This window comes from Zonotrichia albicollis, chromosome 16 (genome assembly GCF_047830755.1).
Source record: "Zonotrichia albicollis isolate bZonAlb1 chromosome 16, bZonAlb1.hap1, whole genome shotgun sequence".
NCBI lineage: Eukaryota > Metazoa > Chordata > Aves > Passeriformes > Passerellidae > Zonotrichia > Zonotrichia albicollis.
The window spans coordinates 9209135-9229152 of NC_133834.1; the positions used below are offsets into that span (position 1 = coordinate 9209135).

At 39.7% G+C, this 20018-nt stretch overlaps 1 protein-coding gene across 3 annotated transcripts in view; it reads right to left on the minus strand.

The window, feature by feature from the left end:
- Positions 1-20018, minus strand: part of CPPED1 (calcineurin like phosphoesterase domain containing 1) — a 54105-nt gene that overhangs the window by 4741 nt on the left and 29346 nt on the right. For all 3 annotated transcript variants that reach the window (XM_026793855.2, XM_074553208.1, XM_005487666.4), the window contains one exon: positions 8984-9406. In XM_026793855.2, coding sequence (XP_026649656.2) covers positions 8984-9406 — 423 coding nt within the window. The remainder of the gene's footprint in view (positions 1-8983; positions 9407-20018) is intronic.

The window sequence follows — 20018 nt, forward strand, 5'->3', positions numbered from 1 at the left end:
TGGTTCAAGTTCTTTGAGCCCAGAGCAACCTACTTAGCAAAAATTATTCATGATGTAACAACAAACCCAAACAAGGATTGTTAAAGAGTCATGTGATGAGAGGTAATACTTAAATATGTTGATAAGCCTTTCACTTTTAATCAGCTCAGCCATGAATAAAGCACATAAACACTTTGGTTTTATGCTAATTCAGAGACTGCACTATGGCCCTTGGGGCTGAGGCAAGGCAAGAGGGGAGTGCTGGGGAGGGGAGTTACCAGCTCATGCAGTTCAGCATCCTGCCTTTGATGCTACCTGTTTCACAGGCAGAATCTTTACAGCACAACTCTATTTTAATAAAATTTCAAACTAAGTTCATATTTTAATTTGGCTACCTTTTTCCAAGTCAAAACCACATTAGGAACACTTGACTGATGGTTTCTACTGCACATATTTTTCAAAAGGAAATTCAAAAGTGTCTCTGAAGACTTTCCTCCGCTCTCTCATTTTCTGTGTCTGCTTTCTAAAGCCAGCTCTCCAAATAAGTAACAGAGGTTCAACCAAGCTCTTGTTGATTTGCATCTTCCTCACTTTATCAGCTTTGGGAAGTTGGACAATTTTTACCATTTGCTGTTTTCGCTTTCTCTGTTGGTTCTCTCTCGAGGCTGTGTGACCCACAGCAGCACAATGTATTAAAAGGATCACCCTGTCCTTTTCTTACAGAGAGGGTGTAACAGCTACTGTTCCACTGCCTCTCTGCCTGACAGGGAAAGGTGTCTGAGGTCTGCTCTGGATGTGCACTGAAAAGGATCAGGAGATCCAAGGGCTCCAAGCAGGCTCAGAAGCAGCTGCCTGTGTACAACCATCACATCCTCACAGGCTGCAGCAGCTCTGATTTTATAGAGATTATTCTCTGTAACTGTGACCATCTTACAGCTCTTCTGAGTTCTCAAGCAACCTAAAGCAGAGAAATGCTCTGAAAGAAATCAAGTCCTAACTGGAACAATCAGCACCTTTTTCAGCCCTGGAGATACTGAAGAAAATGAGAAGAAAACTTTAGCTATCCCAGTGTTGTCAGCACACTGTTGATTTTATTCCTGACAAGAACCAGGTGAGAAAATACTTCATTACACAAAAAGAAACCACAACTGAGTATTGTGCAGGAGGCAGTTTGTCTGTTAGCAGGAGAAACTGGGATTATTTTACAGAATTTTGAAAGTGCAGCATACTCCTTCTACAAATTATCATTTATCACTCAGAAAAACCCTTCTGTGGCACCAGGGAACAGGGTCAGCACGATTTTGCTGCAATTGCACTGTAAGAGAACAAAGGCATTTAGCTGTGTCTCGTTCCCCTGGGTGAGAACGTCCCTGTTGGAGCTTCTTGTGCAGCTGCAGTCCTGTAATTCCCAGACTCCCAAGTTCCCTGAACTTGGGACTCTACTGCTGTCTTCTGTAGCTTACAAAAATGTAAGGACATGGAAGACTGGGCATGTTTTCAACTCCATCTGGGCAGGAAGAAAGGGGACTCTGGCCTTTCTTCTCTGTGTGGCTCAACAAACAGCCAGAACTTTTCTATTCAGTGTTTTGACCAGCCTTTCTATTTCAGGAATAGTTAAATCATGTTAGTGTCTCATTTTAAACAAGAAATGCCAGCCAAATCATCTCTTTGCTTTATTAAACAAACAGGTGTATTCTGTAACATGCAACAGTAAGATTTTGTGAAACAGGTAACGCCTCTTAACTTTGTGAAAAATTTACTATTTTCTAGTTTAATTCAAGAAATACAGGCTGAGCCCAGTATGCAGTAAACTGAGTTGCAGAGACACAGGGTGGAAAACAATGCACTCAGGTTTACCTTGAAAACCCCAAAGAAACATACCTGGGAAAGTTTTCCTCACATAATCAGATAATATTGGGTTGCAATTCAGACTTGAGCTAGTTTAAATTCCAGGGGTGTCTGACTCCAATTTCTGTAATTACACTCACTTCTATGGCTTGATTCCAAACCCCCTGAATTCAGAAGCAGCTGTTTTCCAGCTCTAGTTCCACATGTACAAACCCCATTTTTGAGGCAACTTTGCTGTGTCCAAAATGTGACCTCACCTCAGCTGGAAATCAAACTGCTCAACCCAGCACTATGGACAGAGTAAAAATATAGGAAAAAAATTACCAACATAAAAATAAACCAAAGAAAAGCAAGCAGATTTTCCAAATTAGGAGGAGAATGCCTGGAATAATCAGCATAGGCAATCAGTAGCATGCTTTATTTAGACTGAGCCTTCAATTAAATAAATGCTTTTCTCAGCAAAAGCAAATGAGACTGTAAAAGAAGGAGAAGGCTAAATTAGTGCAATATGAATGACATAATAAATATGTAATGGGTACAGTACAGACCTTGCCTCTCTTCCCATGCTCTCTGTAGAGAAATTGGGGAAAAAAAGTGGTTCTGACAGAACGATGGAATTTATCACATGGTTCAGATTGTCACCTTTAAGTGCTGATTAATGAACTATTTTTTACAGTAACTGCAGACATGAATCAATGTTCACTGCATTTCATGTACTGGTTGATGGCTCTCCACCCAGACTGCAGGTGAAGTTCACAGCAAACAAAAGGCAGCATTTCTTCAGAGAGCTGTGAAACATGAAATTCCCACCTGCAGATCATTGTGAAAGCTGGCAGTTTTCACAAATCAACTGAACAAATCTTGAGAGGAATCACTAAATTGCATTATGTTGGTAACATTAATATGATACAGCAAGTCCTTGAAAGAAAAAATCTTGGGGGTGGGAAGAGGCCCGGAAAAAAATACCATTATGCACTTTTCTATCCTGTGCCCTTCACAAGAGTTTGGGGAGTGGGAGCAGCAGGAGACTGGGCTATTGAGACCCTCACTCTTCTCCCATTACTCTGCTTTTCAGTTAGCTGTTCAAGTTTAATGATAAAATTAGATTTTAAATAGAGTTATGTTTATCCAAAAATCCCTGGGTCACCACACAAATCTGTTTCTCAGTCAAGAATGGAAGAAAGAGAACAGATTATAAAAAGCTGATCCTGGACACATTTGTCCCCAAAAGTGCAGAAGCTAGGGAGGAGCACCAGTAGAGCCAAAGAAGAAGCAAAAAGGTGGAGAGGCAGTTCTGTAAAGACATTAAATTGTATTGGAGGATCTGAATGCTATCAGCACTCTGCTATCCTGTCACAGTTTTCAAAGAGAGGGGAACCAAGTAAGTATCCAGGCACAGGGAGATGCTACTCTGAGATGTGTGCACACCCCCACACAGGTTACAGTACATAGGTATTTTGTAAAAGGCAGTGTTTCTGGCAAATACAACCATTTAAGTCATATGGATAAATTGATCTGAACATTTTCCCTGGAGTTTCAGGCACAAACTGGCTTTTCTTCCTCCCTTTCACTTGCAGAGTACAGCTGCTGTCTGAAGTGCTGAACAATGTGGTCGGTTCAAGAGTAATACCTGTTCTCTCAACAATTTTGCACTCCAAAATGATGTTCTTTCAGCTTCCCTACAAGTGCCACATTAACCATAGGCATTTTTTGCTGCACCTTTTTTCCTCCCCCGGGCACGTGGTGTATCTCATCTTTTCAAGACTCCAGTGCTACACAAGGAATAATAATATTTAGAAGTCTTTGAAAACAAAATCTCTTCAGTGGAATAGAATTGATTTTATCTCATTGCAATTTCAGAGTGCTCCCATTGCCTCATCTGCCAAGCAGGTGTTACAGCAGCAAAGAAAGATGTGAAAGCATCAGTGACAGCACTGTTAACTGCTCACTGCTCAGCCAGCTCTCAGACTCTGTTATAAAAAAACAACAAACCAAATAATTTCCCAACAGAGCGCCAGAAGAAGGAAACAGTCCCACTGGTAAGTATTGGGGATCAACATCCTCTCTTTCATAAGCTCTTTGGTCAGCCCTCAGTAGCACACAGAATTATTTTGTGTAGCCCTTTTAAAGCTCTCTGTTGTTCCTCCTCAGAAGAGCTGTATGAATAAAAGAGAACTGAGTAATTAGAATTTACATTGCACAGCTCTATAAGCATCTCAAAAGAAATACCCCATGCACTCTTGTTTGCAAATATTATCCTGCAAATATGCAGGAAACCTCTGCCTTAAATTTGCCAAAATTGTAGCCAAATTGTAGCCAAAAGAATCAGGAGTTTGGTGTGGCTGGCGGTCAGTTGGTCAGTGTAAGTAGGAGACCAAATATTATTTTGAAAAGTATATTGATGTTGAAAACTACTTTCTGTAAGACAATACTAAATGGAGCTACATAGAGAAGGATTTTGGTGTCACTTATTTTTCCTATATAATAAGGGGAGAAACAACAGGCATAGCCAGAGGGTGATTCCAGATCATCTAATTAGAGCACTGGTCTAAATAAGCCTTTAGAGGTCCTGTCTCTAGAAGGTCACTGTTATTCAAGTTCGTTTTTGTGAATGCCTACTTTTTTCCATTTGAAAGTGATGCTTTCTCACAGAGCTGGAACAAACCCCAAACAGTCCTGGCTTGCTGTGTGCTCTAAGGATCAAGAAGAAGCTTTAGTCCAGTGGATAAAACTGATTTAAATTTTTTTTCTGAGAAAAATATATCACTTAATGTCCTTACAGAATATATGTATATTGTATTTACTGCTGAATTTATGGAAAAACAATTAAAAAAAAATCTATGTTTGTGTATGTCCATGCAAGATTTCCAGTACCATACCTGGGAAACTTCTTACATAGAATATATCAAATGTGGTCACTCTACCGAGGCCATAAGTGCATAATTGCAATCTTGAAAGAGGTTGATCTAAATCACTGAAGTTGAGAGTATTTAAATGATCTTAAATACTGACACATAAGCAATGAGATTACTCACTCAATGTATGGGCTTTGCCAAAATCGAGGTCTCAATGGCAGGAAGATGAAAATATTACTCCCCTGTCAACTCTGATTACACAACAAAGAAAATAATGAAACATAGCATATGTTGTCTGGTAAATTTTAGAAACAACAGCTTTCAACACTCCATGCTTTAATTCTGTGCTCAAATATATCTCAGCTGTGGATGTTCTGAGAGCTTCTTCTTCTTTTAACACTGCTCTCCTGTCACAACATTTCTAAGAGGAGAATGTAGATATATCACACACTTTTAATGAGTAAAGGTGTTAGAAGTTACAGCACCTCCAGTCACAAATATAATGAAAAAAGATACCATTTAATGAAGTTAGGTTGTTATTTTTGCCCCTATGTGCACATTAAATACTTTTAACCACATCTGAAAAATTGCTTTGAAGACACTTAGATGAATTTAAAGCTTTTTAATTAAAAAAAGCTGAAGACTGTAGGGAATTTCCTTCTGTATATTTCTATCTCTGGTCTAGTTATTTTCTTTAAGATGCATCTCAGCTACATAGACCACATATTCTTAATCTAACTGTGAAACAAGATCTCTTTTCAACCCTGTTGGTGAAAAACCATCTATTAATTTAGGTTTTATTCAAAAGAGCTGCTAAACGTGTTTAGACATTTCCTTAAATGCTTTAGTTGATTTGTGCCATTAAGAAACATTTCTTGCTATATTGTATTACCTAATATAAGTAATGCTCAGTGTGTCAGTGATGGTTCTAAGGACAAAAAGTGTTTAAAAGACTGTATATAGCTCACCAAAAATATACACACTTTTCAGGTCATAGAAAAAATATTTAATGTCCTAAGAAAATTTTACTGGAATGAGGAATGAAAGAAAAAGTAGGTCTTCTATTACATAAACTGCCTGATTTGAAAACTTAATTTGCTGCTTATGTTTATCAAAGACACATGACTTGCAGACCAGATTTTTTGGCTAGACCATTACTACTTCTTTATTTTCCCTACAATGCTAAGAGGAAACCTATTTATATCAGCACTGTAAAATCCTTAAGAGCTGAATATGCATTTCTTGCAGCAGAGTCGAGTGACTGGAGCAGATCTCACAGATGAGAACGTCAGGTCAGCTCTTTCACAGCTCTTGCACACGGGATTTTTCTGTACTTAATGTCTGCATGTGGAAGAGACAGAGCTTTGACAACTTTGGCTTAACTTGCAGAAGTTATTCCAATACACCTTCAGAAAGGTATCTCTGCTTAAATCCTAAACTCTGCTCTCAAATGAGTTGGTTTTCACTGTGACCAAAATCACATTTTCAAGGACAACAGCTCTTATGATGCTCTTAAAAAACCCATGGTCTAGCAGGATTTCTTACACATGCAGCTTACAAGTATGGTTTAACTTTGCACAGTCGTAATACATATTTACAAGTGCCAGATTTTCAATTATAAATATTTATCATAAGGACATGATTTTATCTTTAATTAGCCCAACTGTTAAGGACACTTCTAATGTGAGAAATGCAATTCAGTATTTCATACCAGATGTAGCCTCTACAGTTAGTCTTTTATCTCTGCTTGTAATGAGCAGATACTTACAACAAAACCATTCTGTAACAAGGGAGCAATTAGAAAATAATAACTACAGAAGGTCTGGGCTTTGGAATTAAAATAAAAATTTTCTGAAGTTTCATACCTCAATTTAAAGCACCTGTGACCATATGACCAATATGACCATATTTTAATTATCTATTTCCTACAAAATCCATATGAATTTCTTTGTTCTCATAAAGACCATGAATTTCTTTGTTCTCTGTTCTTGACTAGATAATCTTTCCTTTCCTGTATCTCTCTAACCTGCTGAGTTATGCCTCCATGTCTGACACTTCTAGAAAATTATGAACATGAGAACTGGGGTAATTCCAGGTTTGATCCTGGGTTATAAACAACTGAAATATGATGCTCATCTTATAATGCCAAACACCCTAAACCATGCATGTCACTGACATAATGACACAACAAATACGGTTACAAGCATTGAAACAGCAAGAGGCAGAAGGAAGGGAGGAAGGAAGGACAGGTGACAGGTTGGGGGAAAAGAATAGGGTAGCCTGGTGGTCTCCTAAAAAGGCACACTGGCTTTTTTTTCCAGAATAGTTACACCAAATTTCTAAATTTAAAAAAGCAAAGTATGTTGGGATTTCATTGGCAATATCCTGTGTTTTAATCCTCCAAGAATGTATGAAATGAACTGGAGGAAAACCAGTTTCATGTCTAATGATGTGCTAAACCTGATTGTTTTTTAGCAAAGCAGAGGTTCAGAAAACAAGTGTTGTCCTTGCATCTCTGTGCCTCTACACCACCAAGCCAACAGCCTCTCTGCAACCCACTGAGACCTCAGTGGTCTCACAAAAGCTGCTCTTAAACAGAATAATAAAATAGAAACAGAACGCACCTGTTACTAAGGTAACTCTGAGCCAACTTCTGGTTCTGCTCATTTTTCTCAGCAGTCTGAGTTACTGAGCTGCTTGTTCTCTGTATTCATTTCATTAGCAAAATGTTTGATTATTGGCTTGCAAACGTTACCCATTGAGTCAGTGTATAGTAAGGAGCATGCCAAAGATCAGTGTTTAAACACACTCATTAGGGAACCAAACAACTTATTAGAGATGGCAATGAGGGACACAAGGAGAAATGATGGAGGGAACAGAAAGGTGGCACAGAAAGGAGTTTGGGAATTTCTTCCCTAGAGTTGTATTGCTCATTCCCATTCCACACCTTTCCCCCATCATTTGAAGCCTTCCCAACTTCTGCTTAAGCCTCTGGACACCCTTCTAAGAAACACCACAATGTAACAACAACGTTACAGTGATAATGTTTCTTTCACCTCTTGATGAATTATATTCCCAGTACTGAGTGTTAATTGTTAGCAAACCAACTGGATGACAGAAAATCCTAGCAAAGAACTGTTTCAGTTGCCACATTAATGCCAGTTTCCTGGGATACACTCATGAACTAGGATGTGCTGCAGTCCCTGGTACACAGGCAGCCACAGCTGCCCAGCTCTCCAAGAGCAACACTTCCCACTATATTAACACTAACACAAAAATGGAAAGATATGAGGTGTTCTCAGCGTGTCTCCTTATGGGGAAAAAATCCCACTTGTAAATCTTGAATCTGCAAATATATCAGTGCCCTGGAGAGCCCTCAGATAACTGTGAATTTTGGCCCTACTGATTGGAAACAGTAGGAGACTGAGAGCTTGGAAATTAGGCTGAGTTGGATGAGGCCAGGCTTAACAATTAGATGGTAAATTGGGAACAAGATCATAAAAACTTTGCATTGTTCAGCAATCCAAATAATGTGCTCTCTTATAGATACAGAGAAAATGACATTCTGATGCAGCGATGGCAGGATGGCAGGAAATTCTGAGGGACTGGCACACTCCAGGAACATGAAGGCAATTACCAGGAAACAATGGGAACAGCATGGAGGAGTAGCTGTGTACTGTGTCTGTCTCCATGGCGCTCAAGTGGCATCACACAAAGCTGAGGGGTTTGGTACAATTACTCATTTAGCACATGCTCCACCTGCCCTTCATCCCAGACGTGGCCCCTATTAGAAAGGGATGTGCAAAGGACTGATTTTAGCAGAGCAAGACTTGTTTTAACACTGAATAAATCTGGGGTGCATTACACTCTTGGTTTAAAATTGGCTCAGTGTGGGAGAAAGCAACCTCCAAGGTAATTCTGAATTCTGTTTCCATGTTTTATGTAAAACATAAATTCTGTATTTTTCTCCTATGGCAATACCTGATCTTCCCCTCTGTAGGCAGGAAAAACTCAGGTTGTCTTGTATCTGTCAGTACTTGAAAAATGGAAACCTTGCTATTTATGCTAAGGAACTTTTCATGTTTAGCTTTTTACTTCTCACTCAAAGTTTTAAATTTTGTCCAGTACTTTTTACAGGTGAGCAGATTCAGTTGATAATTCTGATCTATGGGAAACAATGAGGCTTATAAGCTGTATTCAAAAATTCCTTGAAAACAGTACCATTTAAGTTAAATGTATTTTGTCTGGCAGCAGAGCCATTACAATTTGAAACAAAAGAGTAGGAAAGTTTGAGAAAATACCTGCTTTATGAAACTTTTCCATTATCTGCTGGCGAACTGATTTCTCCAAGTTGAAGTAATCATCATCTTCATCAGGTTGGCTCAGAAACAGAGGGATGTGCTGAAACACAATTATGTGCTTGCATTTCTGCTTTGCAGCAACAGCCAGCTGCTCATCAAGCCAGGCATCCTGGGCTTGCCTTAACTCAGGGCACTTGGAAGAATCAAAGTATAGCTGAGAATTCAACACAAGAAAGAAAACACCTCCAACCCAAAAGCTGAAGTAGTCATCTCCCCAGTTCTGGCAATAATCATCTATGGTTTCTCTGGATGGAGTATTGCCAATATCATGATTCCCACTGACAAATACCAGTGGTATGTCCTGGTCAGTGTTTTTCAGAACATTCTTTAAATCTTGCTCTTGGTTTTTTTTCCATCGGGTTCCTAAAGAAAAAAAAATACAAAATATTTGAGTGTTTATGTTTTTTTCTCACCTTCATTGCTAGGTTTTGTTTATGGAAATGTGCATAGGAAGAAAATATTGTGTATTAGATGTGATCATGATGAAAACATCTCCACTTTATCCCTGTGCATCCACCCAGCCCAGTCCCTCCCTTCCCAAGGCTGCCGCCATTTCCAGGAGCTGCCCTGAAGGCAGGCCCTGGACAGCACCAGCAGGGAGCACAGCAGAAGGTGATGCCACGGCCACTGCTTTGCACCAGGAGCTGCAGCTGATTCTTTTCATCCACAGACTCATGATGTGCTGAAAAAATGCAGCAGCCTGGGATGGTGCAACAGCACAAGGGTAAAAACCAGGCCAACTTCTGGCTTATATTTTATGGCTGTGCAACAAAATTAAAGGTTGTTGTTCATTGTTTTGATTTTCTTTTTTTTTCATTACAGGAACTATTTTAACAGCAAAAATGTAATCAGTGTCTTGTGATGACTTATTTATTGATGAGTCTCTTTTAATAATAAGAATGCCATTAAATTGAAAAAAAATAGTTGTGTACTTGACTAGTTTTCCCTGCAATTTATTTATATTCATATGCATATCCATACAGGTACTCTTCTGGATGTCAGGAATTTGTCATAGCCTACAAAGATTTATTGTATTGACAGATTGACTTACAATCACTGAAAAAATTCAGAAAGGGAGATTTAAAAGGGTAGGTATTTTACTCTAATGATTACAGAGGTTTGCCTATGTTTTCTAAGGACTTGTCTTTAACTAGAGGCCATTGACAAGATTATTATTAATTAATTAAATGAACACGTATAAATTGGTTTTGTCCTGCAATACATAACACACATAGAGCATGGGCCCATTTCACAAATAATAACTCCATTTTTCAACCAAAAGCTGTAACAGGATTTTTACAAGAACTCTGAATACAGGTTTCTAACATACACAGGTCTGTGCCAATCAATTGTGTACTTTTAATTGTGTTTTTTACACATACCTTATACACAGACATGCATAAATGGCTTCCTGTATTGCAATTCCTGTATTTTATGAGATAAAAGGGGTTTTTACAATTTCTTCAAAATACTCATGATGAATATGTTGACAAACGCTGACCCTTATTGACAAACATTTTATTTTACATACCCTACAGTTATAGGCTTTAGTGCCACGTTATTGCTGTTACCAGAATTCTACAGCTTTATAAAAATACTGAGAAAAAACCCCCATATTAGGTATAAATTGTGGCTAAATGTAAGGACATTGATATGAGGTGCATTAAGTCAAAATCCACAACTCTCTTGGGTTTAACTGCTGGAGGGTAGAAAGTTATTGTAGGAAAATCTTTGAGTAACTTGACAAATACTGAGCATATGATACCCAGGGGAGTCTGGAAGTACTGGAGAGCAGATCACTTTTTGGGGTATATTAATGGTCAGTTTAGGCTGTTCTTGTTAATCCCAGAAAAAAACAGGGCAAATAACATCTATATTACTTGGAGATGCTGAATTCTTAAAAATAAAACAAGAAATTCAAATAAACCTGGCACACTGCTGTCCATAGGGTAAGGAACCTGGCTGAGAGTGCTGCTTTTACTGCCACTTCCCATTTTCCTATGGAAAGAGTTGGACATTTCAAGCTCTAAATATGAAAATATATGGGGGAGGAGGGTGGGGAAATGCAAAGGGGGAAGGCTCTGTTCAGATCCATGTAAACACATTACACCATGTTAAACTCCATGCTATCACTTTGGGAAATTTAGCTAACAGTTGCAGAGTATAAAGACATTTATGCAAAAGTTACAGAAATAATTTGCAGAATTATGTATACCTCTTCCCAGTGGTGAAATTCAAGCTCTGGAGACTAACACTTAGATTAGATTTGTCGACAGCAGGGCACTGATTCCCTCATTTAATGAAATATTATTTCTATAGCAACAGAGAAACATATTCAGTGTTTATTGCAGAAAACAGATTGCTCAAAATGGAAAACAAGGTCTCTGCCCAAGAGCCTAGGAAATCCTACTAAGGAGAGATTGGTTTAGAACAACTGCATCTTGGCTTGACCTGCTTGGCAGAAGGTCAAAACAATTTCAAAAGAAGAGAATCCCACAGAGGTAAAAGTGGGATAAAGGGGAGGAATGTCTCAGGAGCCCTTGTGCAGTGCTGGAGAGGAAGGGCTCAGCTGTCCCAGCAGCCCTGAGCTGCACCACCACGACACACAGCACTCAATGTGTGCCACTGGAGCCCTCCTGAGGCACCTCCCCAATTCACATCTGAGGTAAGCAACAGGTAAAGAGGACAAAGACAGTGCTAAAGAAGAAAGCCACTGGAAAATTAAAGTGGTCCCTGCCACAGCATAAAAAATATCCTTTTAATCTCTCTCAGGCACAGAGCTATAATATCTAATTATTCCAATTTTTATGAAGAACATTTCTGTTTGATGGACATGTATTTCTTTGGCTTAGAGGGAGCTTTGTTGTAGGTGAATAGGAAAATAATATAGTGCCAAAAGGCAATACGAAAAAATTATTTGTGAAGTGCCAGGGTAGATGCAACTGAAATAAATTTCGGTGATGTTTATCCTGGCATCATCTGCAGTGACATTTTTAAATTCCAGGCCACAATTTTCTGTCTTTATGCTAGGTAGTGTAAATAAAGTTTTGCCCTGAGATAAATTATTTCACAAATTAATAGCTCATAAAGGGCAGCTTGGCTTTTATGAAAAACATGAAAGTGAGAACTGTTGCTGGTGCAGTTGTGTGCAATTTTGCACAGCTTCCCAGCCTATCGTTTTTGAAAGCTGAGTGATGTGACCAGGAGCATGAAGGTGCAATGTCACCATGCCTGTTGTGTCCTGCTGTGTATCCCTGTTTGCCTCAGCAGCTCCAGTGCTCTGTCCTGCACTGCTTAAAGGAACCAAGACAAGCAGCCTTCTTCACACACTGAAAGAGCAGATTTCAAGACAGTACTTTTACAGCACTTTTGCTAGAGCTGTCTTCAGTCAGCAGAATTACAGATTATTCTACCAAAGAAATAATCCTTTAGGTACCAATCCTCAGTTACAATTTCCTTTGGTACTCCACAGAAGGGAGAGCCACTGTAAGACTGGGTTGGGTTTAGCTTTTGTAAGGCACCAGCTTTTAAAAACAACTTAGAGCATAGTTCCCCCCAAGCTGTATCTGCAATGCTGATGGTAATTTTTGTACAACACAGTCCTTCCTGTACAGTAACCCCCAACAACACTGTAACTTTTCCTCCAGAAGTATTCCAAATGAAAAATTATCAATTAATTAACAACAGTACCAGTTTTTCCACTGTTATGAATGAGGAGGCGGAAGGGGGGGATTATGATGCCATTATGAGGTGGTACCCCCAAACATTCCTGGCTTGGTGTTAGGTGAAGTCTGAGTACTCCCCCCAAGGCAGGAGAAGCCTTTAGCTCAGACATCTTCAAATAATTTAACAATATGCAAAAATGTGGCACAATCATTTCCTGCATTTCTCATTACTCGCTCTCTGTATTTTAATGTATCTTAAGTGTCCCAAACTTAGAAGAGCTGCAATCACATTGTTTTTAATGGAAAGCACAAATTTTCAGTTTGAAGAAGAAAAAAAAAGAAAAATCAAGTTTTATGCCAGCAACACTCTTGAAAGGCCCTGATGTGACAACTGCAATCTGTTTAACATTTAACCCAAGAGACTGCATACATTGCAGACAAAAATACTATAGGAAACATCAAATAGAAAGAGTACCTACATTTGATAAAAGCAAAATACAAAATGTCAAAACACCAGCTATGAAAACAAGATTTAGAAAAGCACTGGGCCCATTCCTTCTTAATTTATGATGGTACCAGAAGTACTCTGACATCAAAAGACAACTAATTATCGTTGAAAGCAATCTCATGATTGCTAAAAAACAACAACAGATAGATTTGTGTATTTTCCTGGGCCTTATAGTGCATCTCAATTGCTTCAATCAAAAAGTCTAAATATTTTGAGTCTTGAGGTATTTGTCCTGTTTTGTGTTTTCATGACTGCCTGCAATTGCCCTACTCCTCCATTTAAAGGACCTCCCCTAGCACTATTCACTAAATTTCTAGGGAGAAGGGGGTCCAAGGCTACACTCAAACATGCTCTGGAGGAAATGTTTGATGTTACCTCCATCTCTGTGGGAAAGCAGCCTCCTCCTGTCACACTAGAACTGCCTTTCATCCCTGCTCTTGCCTTGGATACCTGGCTGTTGGCTCCAGACTAAGAGGGCACAAGGAAGATCCTACACTGTCCCTGTGTGCTGACCCCTCCCCAGGGACAGCCCCGCTGGGGCCACTGTCACTTGGGAGACATCACAGGTGCAAACCCAATGGTATCATCAACACCACTCTGTACCCGCCAGGCTCCTCCTGCAGCTGCATCTGACTGCTCTGCAGCAACACAAAAACCTGAGCTCCAACCTTGCCATTTTTCAAAGCACCAACCCACAGCATCTCTTCAGAGCACTGATGGAGAGGGAGCTTCCCCACCCCAGAGCTCTGACACTGCTCCTCACTGTGCTGCCTTCCCTCCTGCCTTTCCCCAGGGCCAGACTCTTCCCTCTGCTCATCTCTTTACAGCTGATCACCCCATAAAAGTGATTCTCTCGTGGGCTGTGAGTGGAATGAAATCCTTCGGTCTCCACGTTCTCTTCTGTCCTGGGAGGCTACAAAAATGTGACAATGGAGAGGGCACTGCATAGAAAGGAAACCTCCCTGGCACCCAGTTCAGCCTCACCAGTGCTCTTCATTGTTTCTTGCTTTAAAATTAAAAACTTCCCCTCTGGTGTCTGCTGTAATGAACTAATGCAACACACTGTGTCATTCCAAATGATTACATGCAGGAATAAGCTGATCCATTTTAATAAACCCATTATGGTCATGTTCTGAAATAGGTTTTTTTTGCTCTAGTCTGTGCTGTAATAGCTAAAATGTCTCCTCTTTCTTCTTTAGACATATATATTTCTAATCTTCAAATAGTCCGAAGACAATTTTATGATGAAAAAAAATATACAGTTAAAAATAATGTAAATATGACTATATCCACTCCTGAACAAACTGATTGACTACTCAGTTTAACTTTCAAAGAACATCAGTTCCAGTGAAAAGCAGAATCTGGAATAGTCATTTGTCTACAGCTGTGACTTTTTCAGTACATTTGAAACAAGTAATAATCTGTTCTGAGGTTCAAAAAATGATCACACAAAAATTTTCCTACATGAAAATATAAATTAATTTTATTATATAACTTTGAACATTAAAACAAAAAGAAATTTTAACTCTAGTTTAAGCTAATAATGAACAATTATTACATTAAAGCAATTACAAAATCCCCAACTGAACAAGGAAGCCTATTAGGGGATCAACTGCTCCTGGTTTCAGTGCATGACATTAAATATAATGATTGCAAATGCTGACATTTTTCTGAGTGCCAGCCACACAGGTGCCCACAGAACAACCTAATTCATGGCATTTACTGCTCCATGTTCTGCTGTGAAAATAAGTATTATCCTTCACTTAAGCTCAACTCTGCTCTTATCCTTGCTCATCTCCCAGCAACACAGAGCTGTCACAGCAAGCACAGGCCACCACTGCCTTCGGGTCTGTGCTTCTGATGAAATCATCACAAACAGAAAAAAACCCTCTATGCTACAGTACCAAAACCAAACTTAATTGAAAAAGATTAAGAAAATTCATAAAAAGATCCAGTACTTGTACTAGATTTTTAGTACTGTCTCTAGTACTTGTATCATAAATGTAAGATCTGAGAAAATTGTGTAGCTAATTACATCTCCAAGGTTTTAATATTCAGAGATATCGATCTGCTAATCAGATTTCTAAATTCAACTGTAGACTAGACTAGGGAACATGGTCTAAAATACAAATAAATGTGTACTTCCTGAAGATTAGGCATTTGCTTCTGGTTTCTCTGCAATATAACCCTGTTGGACTTGTGTGGAGATCTCTGATGCTTCCCTACTCTGGGCTGATTAGAGCAAATTTAATTTCACAGTAAGCTGTTTGAGGCTTTGAACGCTCCATTAGGTTTTACTAGAATCAGATAATTGCTACAAAATGTTTATTTATGCAACCACAGTGGCATTTCTTTAAATCGTTATTATTAGATATTTAACAACTAATGCGCTGCTTACCCAAATCCTTAGCCATTATTAATTAACATTGGTGTAAGAGTTTGGAGAAGAAAATAGCCAAGAATCATTTTGGTTTGGATTCCATCCTACCAAGCATATCAGAGTTAGGTTTCAACAGCAGAACAGAGGCAGTGAGTTTAGTTAGATTACACTACCTTGCGGTCAGGAAACTAGGTCACACCTAAACACTGCCCTATTGATCAGGCAGTAACATATTAATAGAAATGTTACCTTGCACCCAAGCAAATACAACCTTTACCTATACCCTGACTCAGTATAAACATTTGAAAGCCTCTGCTTCTGCCTTGCACCTAAAAAGCCAATCTGTGTCTTTTCTACTTCATGCTCTATTACAATTCTCCCTGACAAAGATTCAGGAATTGGGATTTAGCTGACAATTTTGCTGAAACTGCAAGTGACACTGGAATACAGCTGCCTCCTCCCCAGCTGTGCCACACTGCTGGGAGCTAAAAAAAATACACAAACTTGCTTTTGTTAGTCAACCAAGCAGACAGTTCAAATAGTAAAAAAGGTAAATATAGTAAAGGTGAAATGCTTACAGCCATTTTTAAAGGTGGAGCCTATTTTAAGACACAATTTTTTGACCTGCTCATATGCCTTCTATATGGACAAATCAAACATCAGCATCCATGCTCTTGCCTTCTAGATGAGAAAGGAACTTTTTTGAGAATTACTATAATTTTAGTTAAAATAAAAACTTGACAAAATATCTCCTTATATAGATGTGCCTCACTTAAGGGCTAGCAGTGCAGCCTAATTTTATCTGGCCAAATTTAAAAAAGAAATTAATTATCCTTTGTCTAAGCAAAATTGGTTATTTAATGGTAGTTTAAAAGCAGTATTAAAAGCAGTTCACAGGTTTCTTCCCTTTGTGGAATGTCTTACCAAATCACTGTATATAGCATTAAGAACTTGAATTGGACCTGACATTTCTCTGTAATTTATTCAGTTCACAAATGTATAAATGGCAGCTTGTGCATTTGCATGCAGATTTCAGCAGTACACTCCTCTCTCATGCTGTGTGCAAAACCCACCAGCAGCAGATCTCCAGCTCCCAACACCTCGTCCCTGCAGGGTGTGACAGACACAAGGAGCGAGTGCAGCACCTGCCTGGCCAAGGACAGCCCAGCTGCAAAGCAGCTGCAAATGCACAGCTCTGCACAGCAAAGGCCTGGGCAATACTCCTAACAAGGAGCAACACACGCGGCCAAATGACTGTGGACTTTACCAAGTGTAATAAAAGTGGACATTTACTCAATGCTCCTTTTTAGTGGATCCTGGACTAAAAGACAGGTAAGACTTCCTGGGACCTACCAACTTCAGCTCTTACACAACCAAAGTATTCACCGACCTTTCCTGACCAGCCCAATATGTTTTTTAATTAAGAGAAATCAGAACATTCACAAATAGGTTTTAAACAATAATGCTTTGACTAGGAACATTTGCTATGGTGTGTACTTTCCCCAGTCTAAAAAATTAGGCAAATTAAAGAGGTTTTTTTAGAGGTGCTTGCAATTATACGCTGCAGCCCGTGTCTCAAAGATTTATTGTCTATAAAAATTACATTTTTGGAGGGAGTCAAGTTAAGGCACTCCATATTTGACAGAAAGAGAGAGACAAATATTTTGGACCATGGCAGTTGCACATCCAATTTGGGCATGGGAAAGAAGCTCAAGCTAATGCAGTTGTGATTCTCCCAGGAGAGAGGATGCCTTCAAATGCTACTGTGATTATAAACAGAAATGAAGCCATACCACTGTCTGGCCACCAGAACCATCAGTTCTGATGTTCCTCAGCTCTGCAGCTTGTCTATTCTGAATGTAAATAACTTCACTCTGCTCTGTGGACGTGTCACAGCTCGTAAGAGGGACTAATTGTATAAAAGGCAGTATGCCCATCTCATCTCATATTCTGATAATCAAATTGTCAAGCAGGAGTCAAATGGAGAAGTACTGATTTGAAAAACTGTCACTTACTTGCTGCCTAAATAGGAACTCAGAATCCCAACATTTGGCACCTGTTTTTAAAATCTTGTTGCGCATCATTGCCTGTTTTATTATACGAAGAAACACTGCATGGGAGAGAGGATAGGGTATATAATTTTGAGGAGACACGCAGTTTCACTTTTCACATAAAGAACATACTGTTGCCCAAAATTGTAATTAGCTGAACTGAGCTGATGTGCCTTATTGAGGCTTTATGGAGGAGTTAAGAGCGTTAGCGGAACGTGCGAATTCCTGGGGGAAAACGCAAACCAGTGATGCACACACAGACACAGAGCCCAGGCTGCAGGCAGGGGGAGCTGGCTGGCACCAGAGAGTGTCCCACAAGAGCTGGGGCCCCTGCAAGCAGCAGCAGGACAGCCACACATCCTGGCTGTAGGCAGGAGCTCGATGCTTGAAGGACAGAAAGCAGGAGACAGATTGAGGAAGGTCACTGGGCAGGCAGAGCACCTGCATCTCCCGCAGTCCCACAGTGACTCTGACACTGACAACTCTCTCCCAAGTTCATGACTGCTTTGTGCAGGATGCCAGTCATGGAAGGGAAGCCTGCACCTTTCACCAGCACAAGCTGCTGCAGCTCTGGGGCCCTGCCTGGCTGTTTTTTCCCCATTACACAAAGGAATCTTCTGGCAGCTTTCAAGGCTGCAGTGCCTCAGTGACCACGAACATCAGCAATGAGCTGGGTAGAGTTGGGGCACCTCTGTTTTCAGCTTGTCTATTGTCAGGGCCTTTTCTGTCACCTCCTGTTTAAACTATTCACAGTAACAACACATGCCCGGGCTCACAGCCTGAAACACACATTAGATGGCTCAGAAAAACATGAAAATATGTAACAGACACAGTCCTGGAAGCTCTCACAATCCAAGTACGGCCTAACAAAGAGAGTGAGAGATACAGACAGCAAGCACACCAAGGAGCAATAAGAAAACATTACTAGATATGACTGCAGCTCTGTAAAGCTGATTGAAACAATCAGATGTTTTAACTTGTTCAACTTAAAAAATATACATTTATAAAAGCACAAATGGTGAAATGTGTTCTAAATAATGATTTGAAAACCTTTAATTAAACAATTTAATAATATGAAACAAAGGTATGAAAAAAAATAGAAAAATGTCACTACTTGGGCTTAATTGACAGCAAAGGCTGATGTGAGATTACAGCACTGCATGACCTGGGTAGGGAATGTGTATATTAGAGATTATTATACCTTCACATTAACTAAAATAATTACCACAAGTGTTCACAGTGTATTTCAAGTGCCGTAATAGTAAATTCTAGTGATTTTGATTTCTTGTAATTAACATATACACACAAATGAATTTAAAATTGCAAGCATAAACATTACTTGCTCACTGATCCATTATCACACTGCTAACAGATCAAGCTTAATCAAGTTCTATCAGGTTTTTTGTGATTATACACATTATTAGACAAGTCTCGTTTCATTTAGTCTCTAAACAGTGACATTTTATTAGTCAGAGTTAAGTAAGTTTGAAAGAGACTTGCTGTCTTGTTCTTATAGCCATGTAGCCAGAACAATTAATGAAAAAAAAAAAAAAACACCTGGACTAACATAAATAACTTTCCTGGCTAGAACTATCAAGTTACTGATAGCAGTGGCATCATTAAAAAATGCAGTTAAACAATTTTCTCTGAAGGAATTCAGCCACTTAAAAACAGTTGCTGGATTCTCAGCTTCACAGTCAGTGTTTCTCAGTGGCTTCAGCAGGGTGACCTTGGCTGCCAACAGCTGAACTCTCTGCTGCTGTAACAAAAGGTGCTGAAATGCTGATGCTGTTTCCTGGAGTACCAATCTACACCGGAGGTATGAGATGGAGAAGGAAGCACAATGTTCATGTTAAACTGGAACAGGAGGGACAAGAAAGAAAGAAGCTGGGGGAATTTGCCTCACGTTTGGAGGGCACTATTCTAATGAAACAAACACCAGCCTCATTGAACTTGAGCCAGGACTGGGGAAGAGCTCAGCCACTAAAGGTGGGATTTTGGCACAGATCACCCAAAAAGGGCAAAAGAATGGATTAAGTCTCCTATGAGCAACTTGAAACTATATTGCCCTGGGACTTATGGGATACGAACATCCCTGACACCTGCTGACAGCAACCCAGGGGAACTGGAAGCCAGGAGGGAGTGTAGGACAATCCCTGGACACAGACAGGCCAAGCAGGGCCTGCTCTCCTACTGCTCACAAACACAGCAGTGCTGGGGGTGTGTTAATCCTGGCAGCCTTGGCTGTAGCAGGATAACTGTACTCTCCAAGGTAGAGTTCAAGACCCTGAGGGGAGCAGGAAAGGCAGAGAGCACATCTGGGGCCTCATGACAGCACCCTGGCTTATTCAGGGATCAGCCACAGGAATGT